This window comes from Lynx rufus, unplaced genomic scaffold, assembly GCF_022079265.1.
Source record: "Lynx rufus isolate CCGP_SWC_20201006 ecotype Redwood Valley unplaced genomic scaffold, mLynRuf1.p SCAF_17, whole genome shotgun sequence".
Lineage (NCBI taxonomy): Eukaryota > Metazoa > Chordata > Mammalia > Carnivora > Felidae > Lynx > Lynx rufus.
Window position 1 is genome coordinate 34285634 of NW_025814831.1, and position 21861 is coordinate 34307494.

A 21861-nucleotide genomic window follows, 5' to 3' on the forward strand; every position below is an offset into this window, starting at 1 on the left:
CTGCAGCTGAAATCTATTACAGGGCAGGGTGGACCCTGAGCTCACCCCATCGGTGTGTTTCTCGCTCTCACAAGTTTGCACACACATCTTCTTGTGTATAGGTCTGTGTGGGGGAGAGGCAGAGAGGGCAAGAGACAGACAAGACAGGAATTGTTTAGAGTCAGGAGAGAGCAATGTGGGGAGAGGAGGCTCTTACAAGTATGCCAAAGTATCAATGCTAAGATTCCTGAAGATCCTATTATGCTTAATCTAGGAAAATACAAGGCCATTCTTCCCACACCATAAATCAGAATTTTAAAACCCCATCAACAAGTGAATACTCCTGATCTTCAGACCCACATCATGATCTCACAACGGTAGAGCTAGAAAAGACTTCAGCAATGTTGTATTTATCCAGCCTGTCCTTTAATAGAAAAAAACCCAAGTTATCAAAAGACCTGCCCAAGATCACAGAGCTAATAACACAATGTCAAAGCTGATACACGGGATGCTGGAGACAACAAAATAATTTATACCTATTAATCATAGTGGCATTAACAACCATTGCAATGTATTTGAATAGGTAGGTATAAATGTTCTAGGAAAATGTTCTAGGAAAATTGTCCATTTTAGTTTACTGGTAAGGAACTTCATTATAGACTTCAGGAAAAAATATTTCTATAGCCTCTTTACCTGCTCAGCTATACAAAGGAAAGCTCTAGAAAAATCAATTATTTCCATTGCCCCTAGGATTTCATAATTTTAAAAAGTTGTCAAAGGATGAGCGGGTAAGTCTCCCCTTGCCCTGAACACACCTTTACCATTTTCTGGAAGCAGTTACACCGGAGCCCCAAAACAATTTCCTTTGTATCTGTTTTGTTCCTCTTCTTTGCTTAAGATAAGAAAGCCAAGACAAAGCCAAGTACTATTACTTATTGTTTTTTTTAAGTTTATTTCTTTTGAGAGAGAGAAAGAGAGAGAGAGAGAATCCCAAGCCTACTCTGCACCATCAGTATGGAGCCTGAAATGGGGCTCAAACTCATGAACTGTGAGATCACAACCTGAGCCAAAATCAAGAGTCCAACACTTAACTGACAGCCACCTACACCCGCCACCCCCCCACTGCTGGTTTTTAAATAAGGAAACAAAAATTTTTTTTCTCCTCAAGGCTGACTAAATGAGTGTGTGTGTGTGTGTGTGTGTGTGTGTGTGTGTGAAATAAATCACAATTTTTAATCAGGTGCTTTGTGTGAGTCTCATGGTTACTGTTTACAAAGTATTTACTTTGGTAGCCATTCAGCATTTATTTACTGCCTACTATAAGGCTAGAACTTTTCTAGTCACTTAGGCACAACCATAGATGCAAAAAGAATACAAGACAGCCGGTGCCCTTAAAAAAATCTTCCAATCTAGGGGCACCTGGGTGGTTCAATCAGTTGAGCATCAGACTTCAGCTCAGGTCATGAGATCACAGTTAGTGGGTTTGAGCCCCGTGTCGGGCTCTGTGCTGACAGCTCGGAGCCTGGAACCTGCTTCGGATTCTCTATCTCCTTCTCTCTCTGCCCCTCCCCTGCTCTGTGCTGGGTGTCTCTCTCTCTCTCTCTCTCTCTCTCTCTCTCTCTCTCAAAACTAAACATTAAAAAAAGTATTTTTTTTAAATCTTCCAATCTAGTCAGGAAAACATGAAAAGTTATATTAGTTTTCCTAGACCTTTTCTTTAGAAAGCAGAACAGGTAGAAGGGTCACAGAGGAGGAAGAAGGAGTGAGACCAGTGCAGACTGGAACAAACAAGGGGATTTTGTGAAAGTGGTGGCCTTTAAATAAATCTTGAAGGGGTCAGGGAATTTGGGAAGAAAGGAAGCAGTAGAAGTGAAAAAGGGAAATGCTATTCTAGATGGAACATGCTGTCTCTGCAGTGGCATGGAGACAGGAGTGGGGAGTGGTGCGCAGAAAGTCAACATGGTTGGCATAGGAGTTCACCCAGGACACTGGCAAGAACCAAGGGGAACAGGAAGAAAAGGGCAGACTGTGAGGGGTAAGGAAGCATTAACTGTCTCTAGTGGTATTTTGGAAACTGATCCACACAAAAGAGAAGAAAAGCAAAAAAAATCCTGATTTTTAGCATGTGCTGATTCCCATGGTGTAAATCCTTCCACCCTGGCTGATTTCAAGCTAACAAACCACAAATTCCTGAATATTTTAAAAGTGACTTCTTGATTTAAGCCCATTCTCAGGAAATGAGCTAAAACAACTCCAAGATTTCTGAGTAGGAAAGTGACACAGTAAAAGGAAGCCAGATTCGGAGAGTTTAATTTGGTGGTGGCAGAATGGAAATGGCAGCGAGGCTTGAGTTGGGAGGCCGTTTTGGGATCTATAAAAATAATCCAACTGTGAGTTTAATAAGTCAGCTGATCACAATACAAATTACAAAGAAGAGGTGCCTGGCTGGCTCAGTCAGTAGAGCATGCAACTCTTGATCTCAGGGTCATGAGTTCAAGCCCCACACTGGGCATGGAGCCTACTTAAAAAAAATGTATACTATCCATAAATATTTTTTTAAAAATTTACAAAGAACAGGGGACAGAGGAAAAAATATTATCTGGAAAGAAGAGCCAAGAAGACTGGATGACAGGAGTGCAGGGAGGGAAGAAGAGTAAACGATTCGGGTTTTCGGTCCAGGTGACGGGGGAGAGATGAAACATCACTGAATGTGGAAATAGGGGATGCAGGGCATTTTACAACTTTAAAAAATAAGTAATCAGGGTTTTTTTAAAATGTTTATTTATTTATTTTGAGAGAGAGAGAGAGAGAGAGTGTGTGTGAGTGGAGGGAGGGAGAGAGAGAGAGTAAGACAGAGAATCCCAAGCAGGCTCCTCACAGACGAGCCCCACTCGGAGCTTGATCTCATGAACCATGATATCATGACCTGAGCCGAGATCAAGAGTCAGACGCTTAACTGACTGAGCCACCCAGCTGCCCCCAAGTAATTAGTTTTCACTCTGAAAAACACCGAGAGGCAAGGGCTGTGGTCCTTCCAATTCTCGAGATGGCAAACTGCGGCCAATCCATGCAAGACCACCTGGCAGTCAGGAGCCTCACCAGGCCTGCAAGTCCCATCTGCTCCCTCATGAAGACTTCGCAGAAAATGGAAGCGCAGAGGGATCTGTCACAGCTAATGCACATTTATCCAGCCCACAACCAGCAGAGCTCCGAAATGTCACATAAGAACTTTCAATAAAACTAGAAACCACCCACTGGCTCAGTGGTGTAATTCCCCTTGCTACGTAAACCATAGCCAGCCTGACCTTTGCTAGCATGGGAGGGTGGAGAAAAGTTTGCAGATTTACCGACGTGGAGAGTTTTTCTTAATCTTTCTGTAAAGCTGGTTGGGAATGCCCCATCTCTAGCACATGATGCCGGTATACACTTTCAGCCAGTCCCAAAGCACCCAGCACCAGCAAAAGGCTACATTGCCATGGGACCACCAGGAAAGCCAACCTGTGAGCATCAATCTCAAGAACCAAGCCACTCAGCAGTTTGCCAGCCCTCGTGCTAAGGACCCAAAGCAACCTACGGAGCTGTGACAAGGCTCAAGGTAGAGGTGATGGATGTCTATGAGGGTGCTTCACTCAGATGAAAAGGGGAGCTCGCCTCTGGAGACAGGGCAAGAGACTCTCCAAATAGAAGGGATTGGATGCCAGGAAAGTTGGCTAAGCTAAACCTCCAGGCTCTGGCTGGGTTCACTGGTCAGGGCCTGTTAGCCCAATCTCCCCGCGCAACATGGGGCAGAGAGGAGAGGCCGTGGGACTGTACGTCAGTGTCAGATTTCAGCCCCTCTAGGACAGATCCCTTACCTTCAGACAGGGACAAATCATCAGCTGGAGACACCAGGTCTGCCTGGGAAGCTAGGGCTCCACTTAGATGCGTTGTAATTTGATTCGTCAAGATAACCTGTGAACAGACAGGGAGAAGGTGGGGGAAGAGAGAAGAAAGAGAGCAAATTAATTATTAGAGCTCTCAAAAGACAGACTGTGGTTCAGGGGAGGACTGATAAGCACACAGGTAGGAAAACCCCAGCTCCGACTTTCATCAGTTTTATCTTTAGGCCAGAATATCTAGCAAAACCTATAGGTCACTGAAAACACAGAAAACGGGAAACACGCTTCTTTTAGAGCTTAAACCACCAATCAATTCTTTCTCAATGCTGAGTAAATTGGGACTGAGAGGTGCTGTCATATTAGCTAAGTAACAGAAGTCTACCCAGAGAGAATTAAGATGCATAGGAACACATTTTGTCAAACTTCAATTTTTAGGATTATATCCACAACCCAAGACATTGCTAGTGCTAAATAAAAGCGGTAATTTAAAATTTGAATGCCTACAGCGTCTTCCTTATTAACTCAAGGTCAGAGTTTTAGTTCCATATTTGTGAAACTGTAGTAAGATTCATCTGTAAAGGAACAACACTGTTCTTTTAAATTCGTTGAACGCCAACAAAAAACTTCCAATCTCGCTATGTATTTAAAACACAAATTAATATAATCCTACCTATGCAAAATAAGGCTCATGACATTTCAAATCCATATGATCCACTGCCACACAGTGGCACTTGATTCAGCCAAGAAACCATTCTTTTCCTGAAAAATCTTCACTTATAAAGTTTACTATATTGTTTAGAACCCTGAAGGAAGAATACACTACAGATTCTCTCCTGGAACATTACAACATGACTCACGCCACAATCATTTCTCAAGATTTTGTTCCCATGATGCGTAAACACTGTGAGCATCTTGGTCACTCAGAGGAAACCTCCCTTCTGAAAAGGGTACTAGGCATTTAGTATCTGGAATAAGCATCTCGTTGGACTGTCTTGGTCTGTCCCGAGGGTCAGCTATGATTTTGCTGCCACCCTAATTTGAACAGAAATGGAAACTGTCTCTATTCTTTATTGTCCAGCTTCTCAGCCACACCTCTGTCACTGTCTCTTGAACGAACCAGGGCCACATTATAAATCCTATACCAATGGCAGTTTAATTGAGGGCTGAGGGGTAGAGCACGATGGCAAGGTCAGGCAAAGAAACGAAGTACTCTATTAGCAAAGACGACCTTTCCAAGGTCTTTGTTGTGTCAGCTAGGCTTGTGGGTCTCTAGCTGTGCTGTAGCGATGATCAGACAGTGCAGCCTTCTGCTGAGTATTTGCTAACCTTGCCTTCATATTCTTCTGTATTGCCTCTTTTCATCTGGACTGGTGAGAATCACATACTATATGCCTTCAATTACAATGGCTTTATACAGTCAAATCACAGCCTGCTCTTTCAAGAACAAATGTTCATTTTTAGGAGTATGAATAAAAATGAAGTCCATTTCTCTCTTTATAATATAAGGCATATGCTCTGGAGTTTAATAAAACTGGGTTCAAATTCTGACTCTGACACTGTGCACCTTGGGAAAGTTACTTAAACTTTTGAGCTTCATTTATTCATAGGTAAAAATCACACCTATCTTATAGAATTTTTACCAGAATTAAGTGAGATAATCAATGTGAGGTACCTAACATAATGTCCGGCACATAGTAAATATTCAATAAATGGAAGCCATATATTGTTACCATATATAGGTTAATAAGTTAGTAAATGCCACGTGCTTCTGACGACCGGATCTAATGTGAGAACACTGAATTACAATTTTTCTACATTAGGATATACTTCAGTACTTGATCATTTCTACCAATCCTTAGTCCTTCTTAAGTTTTATTCAACTGCTAAGAATTTATGTTAAAATACCAGTAAGAAAAATAACAGTTATTTAAAGGCAGGTCAATAAGATACTGAAAATACCATGTGTTTTATTTACCAATAAGCAAAACACTGTTATCTGTCTGCCCTAGTTTTTTAAAATGTGAAGCTTCTGAGAGATCAAAATAGGTAAGCTCTACTTTTTTAGAGGATTCTTCTATAAGATGGCTTGGTGAAAATGAAATAACTCTAATGATATGGCAATAGTAATATGAAAAAATATATATATTGAATACTTACCTTCCAAGGCAGGTTACCATATACACAGGAGAAAATAAAGAGGTAAAGGCACCATATGTCTTCTCTAGAAACTTGTAAGTTAAAAGACAAGCCATTTACCAAAATATTCAGTTCATTTTTCCCCTCAATTTCATTACCATTCCACTATAATGGAAACTTGTCCTGAGATGATGGTTTTGTTATACCCAACTATTAAGTTCTATTCTGCGGAACCAACAACCAAACTGCAGACGTCCCTCAGAAGGCACTCACTCCAATTTACACTCCCAATGGAAGACTAGATGGAAGAGAAAACATTTCACTCTCCAATGGCAAGAGAATCAGCTCCTAGGGGGTTTTGCTAATAATCCTCTTTTTTTTTTTTTTTTTTTAATTGTGCATCAGAAAGCGAAATCACTGAAAGGATACATAGCAACCAAACTCAGGGGTTTGCTAATCACACCATCTTACTAAATTGTTGTGGTTTTCTAAACCCATGTTCAGTAAAATGATAGAATGGAAACATTTTCAAATAGCATCAATTACAAGTAATCACGACTTGGGCAGAAGCCTATAGACATGTTGTCCTCTGAGGCAATCTGGAGACTTGAAAACTACACTCTTAAAATAACTTATAAAATACTACTACAGTTTATAAACAGAGTCTTAACACTATCTGGTTTCTGAAAATTTGTTCTGACACTTCAGAAGGGCTTTCCTGCTGCTTTGCTCCATTGGAAAGCTTGGGGCTTCTGATGCTTGGTACTATATTTGTGTGGCTGCAGTTTGCACAGTAGTAGGGTTAGCACTTGAGAGTCAGACCGGAGTTCAGACCCTGGGTTCTACCACTTACTAGCCGTATGACATTGGACAAGTCTCATAACCTCTCTGGTATGATAATTCTGAACTCACAGGGTTTCATTACACTGGATAATGCATATAAGTTCCCCAGCATTAGTGCCTGACCAAAGGTAAATGGTTAAATGTTAGTCCTCATGACTGTCTTTAGTTATCTTTTAATAACTGGTACCTTCCTTTTTATTTATATTTTTAATGTTTTATTTCATCCTTACACCCTCCTCACACCCCCTGCTCCTGGTCCAGAATACATTCTACCTTAGGGGCTACTGTGTGTCTAGTCTGATCCACCTGACAGTGAACTATTAGAAGTATTTCTGCTGGGGACTCCAGGAGTAGCCATTTAGTATATTCTAGCCCATGGTGAGTACTGGAAAATGGGGGACAGAAGAGAAAATAAGACAGCCCTGGAAAAATCAGGGTGAAGAACTGTCAGATCCAAAGGCCAAAAGAAGCTCCTTTTATTTGACTCTTGGAAGGTGACGAAAAATGGATTTATGGTCAGTTGGGGATAGAATAGCAGAAGAAAGGCTCATTTTCAACAAAACAATAACTCAGTATTTACAAGTCAGATTTTTTTAAAGAGCTAAGTATATGGCACATGCCCTCATTCAACTTTCTGTGGGGGCAGGTGAGAGGCAAAATTTGTAATCCCTACTTTCTACAAGGTGAACTAGAGTCACCTGCCTGAGATCAACAGCATAGATAAGAGGGGTGTGCAGGCCTCCTGCCACTCTCCCTCCTAAGGCAGCAGCATGCAGAGGAGAGGAGAGAGAACTCTCAGCTCAGACCCGAGGACAGGTGACTTCTCCAGACCTTAGGTTCCTTTGTTCATTATTTTTAGTGTCCAGAAATTACAAGATTATCAGTCCTACACTGTAACAAGCCCAATCTTGTGACAAGAGTCCTTTTGGATTCGAATGCTATGAAATAACCCTAAGTGAAGTAGGTAAATAACTTCAGCTTCTACCAAAGTGTCAAGCATTTGAGGTGATCCGAGCGGAATTCTGCCTCTCTTCTTCATGATTTTCAGTGGCCCCAGATGCATGTGGCTGTCATTTCCGAGGCCCACAGAAGGCCTGGAATCTAAAGCTCTTCATGAAACCCAGGTCTGTGTGCAGGAGTTTAAGGGGGAGGCTGGTCTGGAGGAATCATGAGGCACCTCTGGGGCATTTCTATGCCCATAAAAACACCCACTTCTTCCTCCCACCCACTCTCTGGCAGAAACCTGCTACAATCTAACACAGAGATTCAGACAAGTTTCAAAATCATTTTAATTGGGCCTGTGGGGCTAGGTGCAGTGATTGTCCTGATATTCCTGTTTGTGTAGGCAAATAGGCAGTGCACCAGATACCCTGGCCAGCCAGAGAAAGGGCATCATCCAAGCAACAGAGACAGAGGCTGTGGGCTGGCTGTGCTCACAAACTGCCTACCTGTCGCCAAACCTAGCACTCTCAAAATGACAGAGCTCTGCTTTTCAGAGGTTCTGAAGGCATGGTTTAAGTTTTTCTTCTGTTTGCATTGAAAATGGTCTATCTGCCCAAGGTACACTTTCTTAAACTGTTATTTTTGGTATCTAAAATGATCCTAATTGCCAGATAGGACAGTGCTCGAGCCTTTCTACCTAAACTATAGGTCTTGGATAAGTCAGAAAAATTCTGGGTTTTAATCCTGGCTCTGTTTAAGGGCCGCTGAATGTCCTGCTTTTAAGAAGACAGAGGCCGGAATTTTCCTGTGAGAAATTGTTAAGGTTCATTGAGTCCTTTCATCACCAAGGCTTGAGAGAAAGGCCCTGGAGTGGTTTTCACCAAACTCTCCTCTTGCTTCCCAACCATGACAGTGTCTGCCCCAACCCATCTGCTGCCTAGAAGCAGGGAGTGAGAGGGAAATGGGGTGGGGGTAGGAAAGTGGGGGAGGACAGGAGGGGTGGTGGGGAGCTCTGGGTGCAGTGCAGGGACAGGGTAAGCGCCCACAAGGGCACGCCTAGAGGCCCACACTCACAGACTCATGCTTCTTCCCTGACAGCTCCCCATCCCAACTCCTTCCTGTCGCTTCCAGCATTGAAAAGAGATACCCCGTATTTGTTGTGAGGAAAAGTCAGACCAAATACCGTTGGAGTTTGAGCATCACAGATCTGGTTTTACTATTCCCTGGCTTAATTTTGCCAAGCTCTGGGAAATTAGCAATCATTCCACTATGAAAAAATAATCATTTTTTTCTTTAGCTTCAGCCCAGAAAATAAATATCAACTGTCAGTTCTAGAATAAAGAACTGATAAGGTTTTAGTATTCCAGCCTGCTTGAAGGTCTGCATGACAACTGTTTTCTGGGAAAATCTGAAAGGCTGTGGGGGATTTTCCTTTCAAAATATTTGTGGCAAAAGGACCAAACTTCAATTTGACTTGAAGAAAACACTGTTGTGGGAGTCAGGCAGCCTGCCTTTTATTTCTGGCTGTGTTGCTAGTCTGCTGTGCAATTCTGGAAAATGCTCCTAACCTCTCTATACCTAAAAAGTGTTGGGTCCATAATAGATGTCAAGAAAAAAATGTATAATGAATGGCTTTAAATGTAGCAGGCTGCTATGAAAAATGTCATACATTTCTTAAATTTATTTTTTTAAGTTTTATTTATTTATTTATTTTGCGGGGGGAGAGAGAGAGAGAGAACATGCATGAGTAGGGGAGGAGCAGAGAGAGAGGGAGAGAAAGAGAATCCCAGGTAGGCTCTGTGCCATCAGCACAGAGACCTACAAGCTCAAATTCATGAACCGCAAGATCGTGACCTGAACCAAAATCCAGAGTCAGACGCTTAACCAACTGAGCCATCCGGTGCCCCCAAAATGTTATACATTTCAATTTGCGTTAGGATGAGTGTTATACTTAAAATTCCACCTTATCATTGTTTCTCATCATCTACCCTTAAGAAATCTGTTTTACACAGAACCAATTGGCAGTGGCTGAGGAAGAGAGGAGGAAAAAAAAATGAGGGACACAACTTCAAATAATTTTGCATTTACGGTGAGAATACTTTCAAATCTCGATAAAAATTCAAACCTCTTACTATGGACCTGGAGGAAAATCTGTTGTAGGTTTCACTGTGGAATTCACAGGCGATGCTCAAGAAACACTGTTTAGTAGGAGAGTCCCTCAGGTAGGAGAGTCCCTGATGAAGATATTGGCTCAGTATGAGGCCACATAGATGAAGAGAAATGAATCTCCACAGCTTTGCACAAACACACACTCAATCATACAGAGATTGATAATAATACTGTTTCTGTCTCATGTTAGCCATCGTTTAGACCACTGAGTTCAGAGGAAATGCATTGAAGTAAAACTGTGCCTGCCATTTGGTCAAAATAAACATCCAAGAAAACTGTAGCACTGTAGGGTGGCTTTCTCTTTGGCCTACTTCTCCAGGGGTACACATGTGAGGGGATGCAGTGGAAATTGGGCTGGTGGCTACTGTGTAGGCGTGAAAAGCTATGGTTCCACTGTCAACATGCTGTTCCACTGGCTCTGATGGGGCTGAGGTTAACACATGCTGGTTCCGGGTCTCAAATAGGGTGACAGTTGTAATGAGGCCACAAACAGCAGCCTGGTGTGCTGTTTCCACCTGCAGCCCAACCTTGGCGACATCCTGTCAGTGACCTCAGGGTTGTTGCAGGAAATAACATGCACCATTGGTGAACTGCGACAGTGTGTGGCAGTTCTAAAGGTGCACTCGCCAACTGTATGCAATTTTGCCATTAGCATGGGACCAAATAGGCCTCTGGCCAGCTGGGGCTTGGAAATGGACAAGGCCAATTGCTGGATGACTCTGAGGTTCACAGATGTGGAAGAAACCTTCCTACCAGCCTTCACTGCACCATGTATTTCTTGTGGCCAAGTCGCTTTTGCGTGGTTTGTTTGGTTGTCCTCGCCCACTCCATTACTGCCCACTGAGCACCACAGAAAGGCAGGGGAGGTGAATTTCCAACAGCCCCCTGAGTTTCTGCTGACCTTTTTAGGTGTTTTTGTTACTTGATGGTGCTTTCTATTCACGTGTACCCTGGGCTCTGGGGATTCCCCTCTTTTTATTTGCAAGGAGGGTTAGAAAGACACAGCTTCATGATCAGTCCATCACAGGCGGCTGCTATTGACTGATTTCCCCTCCTGAGACTCATTTGAGATCAAGAAAATAGTTGTGTTGAGTCACTTGCTCCCAGGGGTCTGAAAATACAGCTCTTGGGGGAGTCCAGTCTGATAAACACCAACTCTGCTATACTCCAGCCCCAGCCATTCTTATAGTGGCTTAAGTAGGGAGGAGCTGAAGCCCAGAGGGGCCACTGACTTCCATCCCACCTCTGAGAAGCCTCCAAAGGAGGATGAGCCAACACTAATCTGACTTCTGTATTTCTAGGCCACTAAGGCAAATGGCATTCCAAGAGCTCTCCAAACTCAGTAACTGGGTGCATTGCATTCAGGTATTGGAGATGTATTCTATCTCCAAAGTGAATCTGTAGCATAAAATGAGAGCAAAGGTCATTCACAACCTGTTCAAAAGGAGGTCAAAACATCTGCCTAGGAACAAATATCCAAGATAGCAGCCTCATCAGGTACGCCTTTGAACAAAAACTATTTGATATCCTCATAGAAGGGATATTGTGTAAGGCGTGTTTTTTATAAGGGGGGCAGGGAGTTGGGAGCTGAAGCTATCCGTTTGTGTCCATACTTAAATAAATGACATCAACATACACAAACAATAATAACCTACAATTAAACAGAGTCAACATAAGAGAGACAGAAGAAGAATGGCCAGAACAAATACATTAAAATGGCTAAATATTTACATAATGAGTGAGGACGGGCCTCCCTCCATGGCAATGCCCTTGGAGTGGAGATCTTTGATCACAGTCACTAACAAGCCAGCTCCCAATCATGTGCTACAGGCCCATAAAATGATGTCCTGGCCAAGGGCAAATCATACTCAAGGCACAAGCCCCAATGCCAGATGACAAATAGCCTTTTAGAATCTCCAGTGTGTACCCTGGTGGCTTGGGAATGGCCCCCCAGAGTGCTGTCCTAAGAGGAAGTGTGAGGTTTTGTCAGGCCTCTGAGTTGCTAGAGGGGATGGTGAGGGACATGAGCTGCTAAATATAACTGCAGAGAAGTGCTATCCTATAATTTTTTCCTTCCTCATTTTGCATTGCCTATCTTGATGTTCACTTCTCATCTAATGTCATTAACAAGAATAATGACAGCATTTCATGTGTGTGTGATGCTTTATTTCTCTTAGATTTTTAAAAAATTGTTTAGAGAGAGAGAGAGAGCAGAGGAGGGGCAGAGAGAGAGAGAGAGAGAGAGAATCTCAAGCAGGCTCCACACTGCCAGTGAACAGCCCAATGTGGGGTTTGAACTCAGGAACCGCAAGATCATGACCTGAGCTGAAATCAAGAGTGTGACGCTTAACCTACTGAGCCACGCTGGCACCCCTGATGCTTTATATTTTTCAGAGGATGTTCACAGAATGGTCTCAGTTGATCCTCACTACCTCATGAGGGAAGCTGGGCAGTAACTGAAGCTGCTGTTGTATGTTAGGAGGGTGGGCTCTTGAACCAGACCTCCCGGGGCCTCTGTCTCAACTCCACCACCACCCAGCTGTATCATTTCAGGTAGATAACTTAATCTCTCTGTGCCTCACTTTCTTCAACGGTGTAATGAGAGGACAATTGTACCTGTTGTGAGAATAAATGAGTTAGCACAGAAAGCACTTAAGACAGTGCCTGATACCTAGCAGGTGCCTAACAACTATTAGCTTTTTACTTATTATATCTACCCATGCCAGTTTTTCCAGTGGGAACACTGAGGTTTATGACATCCTCACTCTATCTCTCGGTTTCTCGTGGTTCACTCACTCCAGCTCTCATCCCCATGCCAAGTGCCCCAGGCTGAAATGTCCTTCTTCACTCTTCTTCACGCTTCCATCTTTGCAGAGCCAGTTCAAATCCCACCTCTTCCATGAAGTTTTTCCCAACCATGCTCTCTGCAACTAACTGATCTCTCAGTTCCTAATGCTCCCATTTTAGAATCGGTACCAAGTAATTCAGTACAAGGATTTTTTTCTCTATGTCACATATTATTCTTACCTCTCTACCTACAGTGTAAATGTTCTGAGATTTCACGTGTTTTTGCCTTCCTGTCCCCATTCTAAAAGCGGGAAGGGAGAAGGGAGGAAACTAATGTCTACTTCCTGTGGATACAACCCTGTACCAAGTGCTTTACATACGTTAGCTCATTTCATCCTCACACCTCAATGAGGCAAACATTATTATCATAATTTTGAAGACGAGGAAACTGAGGTTCAGAGACATTGAGCAATTTTCTGAGACTACGTAGCTAGCACACAGAAGAGCCAGATTCACACTAGGTCTGTCTGGACCTCTAGTGCATGCTGGTTCTTCCACACAAAATGCTCTTGACAGGAAAATTCACAGCATCATGGACATTTGTTGATCCATTTCTTCAGTGCATGGCATTTGCTGGTATCAGACTGACCAAGTGCCATGTTATTTAATGCAAAATCACATTAAAGGAAAACTGTACCAAATGTTTAAGAGTAAGACAAACTTTCAGCAGCCGGCTGTTAGAATGCCGTTTGGTAGAGCTGGAAACACTGAGTCTTCAGTCCAGGGAGGAACCATGCTCCAGCAGGTATGGCAAAAGAAAAGACACAGGCTCCTGGATTCTATTTCTGTCTTGGCCATGAACCTTCTGCTAATATTTTCACTTCTGCTAAAATGTGATGACAAGAGTTTCAGAAGAAAGGTTGCCACATGAGAGCAGAACGAGAACAGGCAGCTAGCTGGTTAAATGAGGTAGAGCCACAAACAACACTGGGATCTGGGCAAGGAGCTCACAGCTGGGACAAATTCCATTCGGGCAGTTATCTTTCCAGCTCCGCTTCAACTCACAGAGAACAGCACTGGGTATGCTGCAATCCTTAAATATTAATGATAATGGTATCTGTGTTTTTAAATACCCTAAAAGGGCTATCTTTAGTTTACTTAGGATCCATGCGACCACTCAAAAAATGTGTTCTTGCTTTCCAACTTGCAGTGTTTGCATTTCTTTGCAGACTGGCTACACCACACGATGGTGAATCAATTGCTTCTTCACATGGTTGGTAATTGATTCACAAAAGGTATTAGTGCTGGTGCACTGTGGTGGAGGCCCTGGTCTTATGGTGAAGACCCAGCAGGGATGGAGGTAGTTGGGGCAGAGGTTTATTCTTGGTTCTTGACATCATCCAGCCAAGAGGCCAGGCCTGGAAGGACTGGTGACCCGGGTAGGTTTGCAGCCATGCCTGCAGTCATTTAAGGGGCATCACCATGATCCCCTTTGAAAAAAAGGAACGTGGGACCTGTGGGTGGTGGCTTTCCATTTCTGCATATCTGAAGTCCCACTGAATTCAGAATCCTGGAGCTGTGGACAAGTCTTGTGGAAGACTTCTTGATCCCATCCAGGCCTGGAAAGGGATAGCCACTGCAAAACGAATGCCCAGCTGCTTTGGAACAGGAGAACAAGGAAGCTCTTCTCTGTCTGGTTATTTACAGCACAGCCTTCCTGCTCACGGACTCCTCCTGCCCTCCCCAGGACCACACTGAAATGACTAAATCTGCCTGTTACTCCAGTGAATCCAGTCAAATAAATAAGTCAATTCTCTTTAAGTTTGTGGTCTCAACTCCTTGTTGGTTTATTGCAAAATTAAAGGGCACACAGAGTAGAACCATCAATCAGTAACCAGCAGAGGAATAAGCTCTTTGTGGAATGTACTGAGAAGCAGGAAAGAAGAAGAAAAAAAAAATGAAAGGAAACCTCATGAAATGGTCATTTGTTAGGAGAACAGAGAGGGAAAAAAAATCCACATTTCACATGCAGCATCATTTAGGAAAAGTCTTATTAAAGGTTTCCTATCTCACCAGGGGACCAAGCATAGGAACGCAAACAAAAATCCCTCAAAATGATCTGCCATTTATTAGTGCTGGTTTCTTGTGGGCTTTGCTGTATTCCATGGCACAGCCAGAGATCATGGGGCTAAGGGGCTGCAACAGTGACTCAGCGGGCTCAGAACCAGGGTAAGGAGGTGAGATACCACTATTGTTAGTTAAGAAACAAACATAACTGTCTCCCTCTGCCCTTCATCCCAACCTGACGGTCCCTTAGCACCCTAAGATTAAAGTACCTATGTAGTACCATGCCTTATTTGGAACTTTTAATAAATGTGATTTGATCAAGTTAAAATCTGTAGAGCCAAATGTAGCCCAAGGGAAGAAAACTAATACTTACTGAGTACCCAGTGGGTGCCAAACAGTATGCCCAATGCCTTATTTACATAGCCTCCTTTCATCCTTGTTGCAACCTTAGGCAGTAGGTGACATTATTCTTCCACTTTCGGGATAAAGTTATTCTGTAACTTGCATAGCTTGCAGCTAGCAGCCACATCTATGTGATTCCAAAATCACTTCTTTCAACCAGACACACCACGTTCAAGCACAGCATCTGGAAAACTACTGTGGTATTCTAAATGCTGCTGGAAGTAGTGGAGACAGCGTCATGGTAACTCACCAGTCCTATAGAGTCTGCCTTGCACATTGTCTACCTCAAATAACTTCCTTCTCTGGACATCTGATATTCTTGACCATTTCACAAGAGACAAAAGCAAGGTGCCAAGAGGTGGAGGGAACTGCTCACACTAGTAAGCAGAAGAGCCATTAGACCACAACATGGCTCCGATTCTCACCCATAGCAAGATGTAGCTTTTGAAATAACTTGGTAATAGGGAAGCATTCCCTATGTTGCTTCAGAAAAATGAAGGGGCTATATACACACACATATACAAATACAAAATCTCATCTGAACCTCCTTATCATCTAGTGGAAAGGTAGGTATTACACCTCTTTCCACATCAGAGAGGAAAAGTGAGTAGCCTAAAGTTTACTATGGCACATAAATGGACCCAAACTCAGGTCTACTGACTCCAGATCCCATGCTCTTTATACTCTTAGATCCTGAAGGAGAGTGCACCTCCCACAGGGAGGCAGACTGATGGTAAAGGAATAACTTCCATGAGAAAGCTGGGTCTCAATGTCTTTCTGAATCAAGGAGAAGACACTTGCAAAGCTGTGATGCCCAAAACAGTGGGATCTTGGTTTTATTTCCTCTCTCTACAGAGGTAACTATCAGTAGTGTTAGAATCTCTATGCTCTCCCTGAAGGTGGTCCTCTGTTACTAATGTGAAGCTATTCAAGTGCTGGTTGTGTTTATTAGAAGTTAAGTAGAAGTCCCCATTTATTATTTCAGCCAAGTAGTTCCTAAGAGAGGACAGTGGAAGCAAGAAGTGAGAAAAAGCTGTATCTGGGACTGGTAGGTTTGGGCAAGACTGCAAGGGATTAAAGAGTAAAGTGTATATTTATGGCTTCCCTCCCCAACCCTCACCATCTTCTTTCTAATGAGCACCCCCATGAGTTTTGTACACTCATCCTTCCCAACACAGCTATAGAGTGGAATCCCTCCTGGACCTCTTTTCCCCAGCCAGCACCATGATGAAGGGCTGTGAGAGCCCAAGACTCCATCCCTGTACCATCCACTGCTATTCATAAATCCACACAGTCTTTTCTCCCCTTCCTTCTTTCTAATGAGCTAGATCTTAAATTGTCTTACCTGACTTTTGCTACAGATCTTCAGACTACCAGGGAGGGCACCCAGTAACATAGCAACTACTCTAAAGCAGTGACTCTGGAGTGATTGAGATGGGTGTTGAATCTAGTCTTCTGACTCCAAATTCCAGGTTAATTCCTCTACGCATTTTTTTCCTCCCTCTTCTGAAATAGAATATCTGGCCCTACATCTGACTGACAGAGTCCCCTGTAGATATTTGAAGCATAACTGAAATAGAAGCTGGATATCTGACAAAATAAAATTACTCAAGTCATTTTATTCAATTTTTACAATTTAAAATGCTGATAAAATATTTATTACATACTAGTCATGGTCAAAACAAAACAAAGACAAGACTGATATTTTTCTGTTAAAAGGTGAGAAGCAACATGAGTATGGAAACAAACTATAATGAAAGGGAGCAAACAATCCTTGTCATAGAGGATGAAAAGAGGGAGCCACTGGAGTCTAGAAGATGGGAAGAGATGGCTTCTCACTGGGGGACCCAGGGAAAGTGTCATTTGATCTGGGCGTTGAAAGAAGGGTGCAATTTAGTCATTGAAAGTTATGTGGAAGGTTTTTATAAATGGCAGAAGAGGCCCCGATATTATGAGAATTTGAACTACAGAGTATTTTAGAGGAGGACTTAAATTCTGGAATACTGGAAGGCACTACAAAGGTAACCAACCTGTATCAATAACAGACCAGGCATTTACACCAGGAATTCATTTTAATCCAAACAGGTCTTTAAAAAGCAAGGAAAAATGCTCCCCAGCCAAGAGACACTAGGGCCTTGCAAGAAGGAGATGGAAGGTGCCTCCATAGTTCCATCCTGCCACTGAATTTGGCTCCTACAGGGCAGGTCCTTGCAGGAAAAATAATAATAATAATAATATAATAATAATGTCAATTGAGAGAATCATGAGTGTGTGCATGCACGTATGTATGTTTTAAATTGTATTTAGAAGCTAAATTCTGCTAAAATGCATCAAAGGGCACCAGTCCCGATACAGAGGAAAGGAAAAGCCCTAATTCATATGCAGCAGGGTTTAGGGAAAATCTTTATGAAAGACTTCTTAGCAATTAGGGGAGTGAAAACTAAAACACAACAGCAACCAAAAAGTCCTCAAATGACTGTGTGTTCTATGTCCATTCTGGTAGCTTCCCTCCAATTCTTTCACAGGCAAAGAAGACCCTTTTAGACTGCAGAGTTTTCCCACCTTGGAGAAAGGAGGCATTAGAAACTAAAGCAGAGTTTTCTAATTTGTTCCACTTCTTAAAAAATTTTTTTTCTCTGCCAGTTACTTTTCAACATGACTGACAAGAAAGCTTTCCACTTTTCTGTTTCTGTTTTCTAAGCCAAAAGCAAAGCTCAACTAGAGGTTCACATAAAAACATTAATCAATATAACACACTAGCATATTACTTTCATGTAAATTCAGTCAGCTATTTGGTAGTACTTAGAGTTAAACTGGAGTCAAACTAGGTAATCAGCACTTACTGGCTCAGAACTGAATTGCACAATGAAAGGACAGAATATGTACCCCATAAAATGATGGATCTGGGTCATGAGCATCAATGGATTAGGTGAAAAGTTGACAAGGAACTTGGCAACAGAATGATCAGATGCCATCATCTGAACCTACTAATCAATTTAATCACCATTAAAGGTGGTACAACAGACACTGTTTTGTGACATGATAAAATAGGAAGTAAACAGCACCACCTATAGAATATTTTTACTTAAAAAATCTAAGCCCTAATCCAATAACCACTCATTTATAGGATACAGAAGAACAATTTAAACAACACTATGAGGAAACCATCTACCAAATCTAGAATGTGTAGCACTCTACATCCAATTTCTCCAACAAATCAATGTCACAAACAAAAGAGGGGTAGAGGGGGTGCTATTATAGAACAAAAGAATATTAGGGAATATAACAACCAAGTATAATTTGTGAGCTTTATTTAGGTCCTTATTCAAATTAACCAACTGTAAAAGGACATCTTTGAGACAATCAGGGAAATTTGAATAGAGGCTAGGTATTGGATGATATTAATGACTTGTTAATTTTGTTAGGTGTGGTGAAGGTACGGCAGTTAAGGTTTCAAATGCCCTTATTAATTTAAAGATGGAGAATAGGCGGAGAACTATGTCCCAAAGGGAAATTAAAAAATAGAAGGAAGGAAGAAAGGAAAGGAGGGAGGGGGGGGAGGGATGAAGGAAGGAGAAAGAAAGGAGGTAACATAATCATGGTACATTTTGTAGCTCTCCATGAATACTTACATTGGCACAACATAAACGTTAAATATGGTTTTAACTAAATATTAAGATAAGACCACACTGGAAAGAAGCGAAAAGTGAAACTGAAAGGGAGGATGGGGATTCAATGGTCATCTTTCATAGAATCATCTTCAATAAAAACATCAAGAAATAGCAATTCAAGCATATCATTTAGAAATAGGGAGGTAGGGGTGCCTGGGTGGCTCAGTCAGTTAAGCACCTGACTTTGGCTCAGGTCATGATCTCCCAGCTCATGGGTTCGAGCCCTGCGTCAGACTCTGTGCTGACAGCTTGGAGCCTGCTTCAGATTCTGCGTCTCCCTTTCTCTCTGCCCCTTCCCCGCTCACACGCTGTCTCTTTCTCTCTCAAAAGTAAAATAAAACATTAAAAAAAAAAAAAAAAGAAAGAAATGGGGAGGTAACTAGCAGAATCAACAACTCAGCAATTTGAAAATGGCTGCTCCCAGAGAGTAGGAATCAAAGGGTTCGAGAAGCAGATTTGGGGCAGGGAAATGTTGTTTTTTGGTTTAAGTATTATTAGATTTATATAACAATATACATGCCTTACTTTGATGAAAAATAAAATTTACATTAAGAAAACGCACCAGAAACATGTGAGGAGGAAGTTAGCCAAAAAACTAATATATATAAAGGATACCCAGAGAGGCAAATGATGGCTGTGTGGATTCAAAACCTGACTAGGTCTGTCAGGGGGCCCTGTGTGACTCAGGTGAGCACATGAACCACCTGGCAGGTAGATCTGGGCCGCGGAGATAGAGGCAGCAGGCTAACGGACACCCACCGTCAACATCCAAATCACGTAGCTCCCATATTATTGACTCCATACTTACCCAAGTAACCTTCCGATAATTTGCTTCCACATGTAACTTGCTTTGAAAGGGAAATGTGCTAGTTAGACCAGCGTGCCTACCCAGTGCACAGAACAGCTTTCTCATTGTTAAATTAACAATTTATAGCTCAGTCTGGTCTGGGAGCTTTGGGACCATGAACAGGGGCAGGTCCACCTGAATGTGATAAGCTCTGGGCTGAAATTTGGCTCAGGCCAGATCACCAGTTAAAATCCACCTTGTGAGACCTTCCTGACTGGGGTGGCAGCTTCCTCCCAAGGGGCTGCCCTGACCTCAGGGTCTTCCCCATGCTGCTCTGAGCATCCTCACAACAACCCTGTTGATCCCTATCATCTCCCTCCTTGCACGAACTGAGAGGCACTGCATTTGATCACCTCTTTAAGACACAGTGGACACCTGGTGGCTCTTTTCAAGCAAAGATATTCTTCACCACGTGCTTTCGAGACCCCAACAGAAGCTGAAGTTCCTGAGCTTTCAAAATATAGAAAGTGATGGGGCACCTGGGTGGCGCAGTCGGTTAAGCGTCCGACTTCAGCCAGGTCACGATCTCGCGGTCCGTGAGTTCGAGCCCCGCGTCAGGCTCTGGGCTGATGGCTCAGAGCCTGGAGCCTGTTTCCGATTCTGTGTCTCCCTCTCTCTCTGCCCCTCCCCCGTTCATGCTCTGTCTCTCTCTGTCCCAAAAATAAATAAACGTTGACAAAATATAGAAAGTGTTCATAAACTTAAAATATTACAGTACCGGATTATTTTATTTTTTTAGTAAATGACATAATAATAAACATCATTGAGTACTTTTAAAGTACTCTTTACATGTAATAGCTCATTCAATCCTCACAAAACCCTGTAGTGTAGGACCATTCCTTTTTTTATTTGTCTGTCTATCTGTCTATCTACCTACCTACCTACCTATTTACAAAGGTGGAGAATAAGGTACAGTGAAGTTGAGTAACTTGGCCAGGGCACCACAAGACAGAGCATGGATTCATACCTGGGCCATACAGTTAGAAGGTCTGATTGAGGTGAAATGTCTTGCTGAGACTCACACAGCAAATGAGCAGAAGGGGGAAGAAGCATCTCTCACAGAAGGAAGTGGAAGCCAATGGAAACCCTGAGATATCACAATCTCCCCAAACCACAGCTTCTAGAGCCAACTTCATTAGTTCTGAACAAGCTGACTAAACACCCAAGTTACATAAAGTCCTCCTAATGATGACCTGGTGGGGCAGAGCCCCTGTGGCAACTCAGTCCTCCAAAATTCAAAAATAACCCCTGAAATCATAACAGAACTGTCTTATTTTGGAACAAAGGAAGGAGTATGGCACATAAAAATTGTTCATCCTTCCATTTTCAAGGTGAAACAAATATCTCACAGAGATAACACGTATTTGCTTTACCTCCCCTGGAGAAGAGAGAATTCAAGAAAAACGGTGACATTAATTTAGGAGGTTCCCAAAGTCCTAATATCAAACATACCATTTATTAAGCAGTTACTCTGTATGAGCAATGAGCCTAACTTCAAAATTATCATCACTGTTCCCAGAAGAGTCCAAATTAATTGATCCCTTACTATGAGCTGGTTAGTCTGCTAAGCCCTACTTGTGGATTACCTCTCTTTAATTCTGACCACTGTCCTATTTTTCAGGGCATAGTATTATATCCATTTTGCAGGCAAAGAAAGTGAGTTTACAGAGTTCACAAATACAGCAAAGGGTCATGGAAGAACCAGAACTTGAAGCTAAAGCCCAGACCCCAGATTTACTGGAATGCAAAGTCTTGCCTCTTGCTCACCATGCTATGCTATCTCTTTTGATAGCATACAACACACCAGCAAGATCAGTGCTATAATCCCTATTTTACAGATGAGAAAACTGAGGCTCAGAGAGGTTAATTCACTTTCTTAAAAAATTTTTAATGTTTATTTTTGAGAGAGAGAGAGAGACAGAGTGTAAGTGGGGGAGGGGTAGAGAAAGAGGGAAACAGAATCTGAAGTAGGCTCCAGGCTCTGAGCTGTCAGCACAGAGCCTGACACGGGGCTTCAACTCACAAACCATGAGATCATGACCTGAGCCGAAGTCCGACCCTCAACTGACTGAGCCATCCAGGTGCCCCGAGGTTAATTCACTTTCTAAAGACATACAGCTGCTAAGTGGCAAAGCTGAGA

General features: G+C 42.5%; 1 protein-coding gene across 2 annotated transcripts in view; it reads right to left on the reverse strand.

Moving 5' to 3' along the window:
• The window catches only part of RAD51B (RAD51 paralog B), a 576579-nt gene that overhangs the window by 157793 nt on the left and 396925 nt on the right, over positions 1–21861 (reverse strand). For both annotated transcript variants that reach the window (XM_047079459.1, XM_047079460.1), the window contains one exon: positions 3834–3930. In XM_047079459.1, the coding sequence (XP_046935415.1) occupies positions 3834–3930 (97 nt within the window). The remainder of the gene's footprint in view (positions 1–3833; positions 3931–21861) is intronic.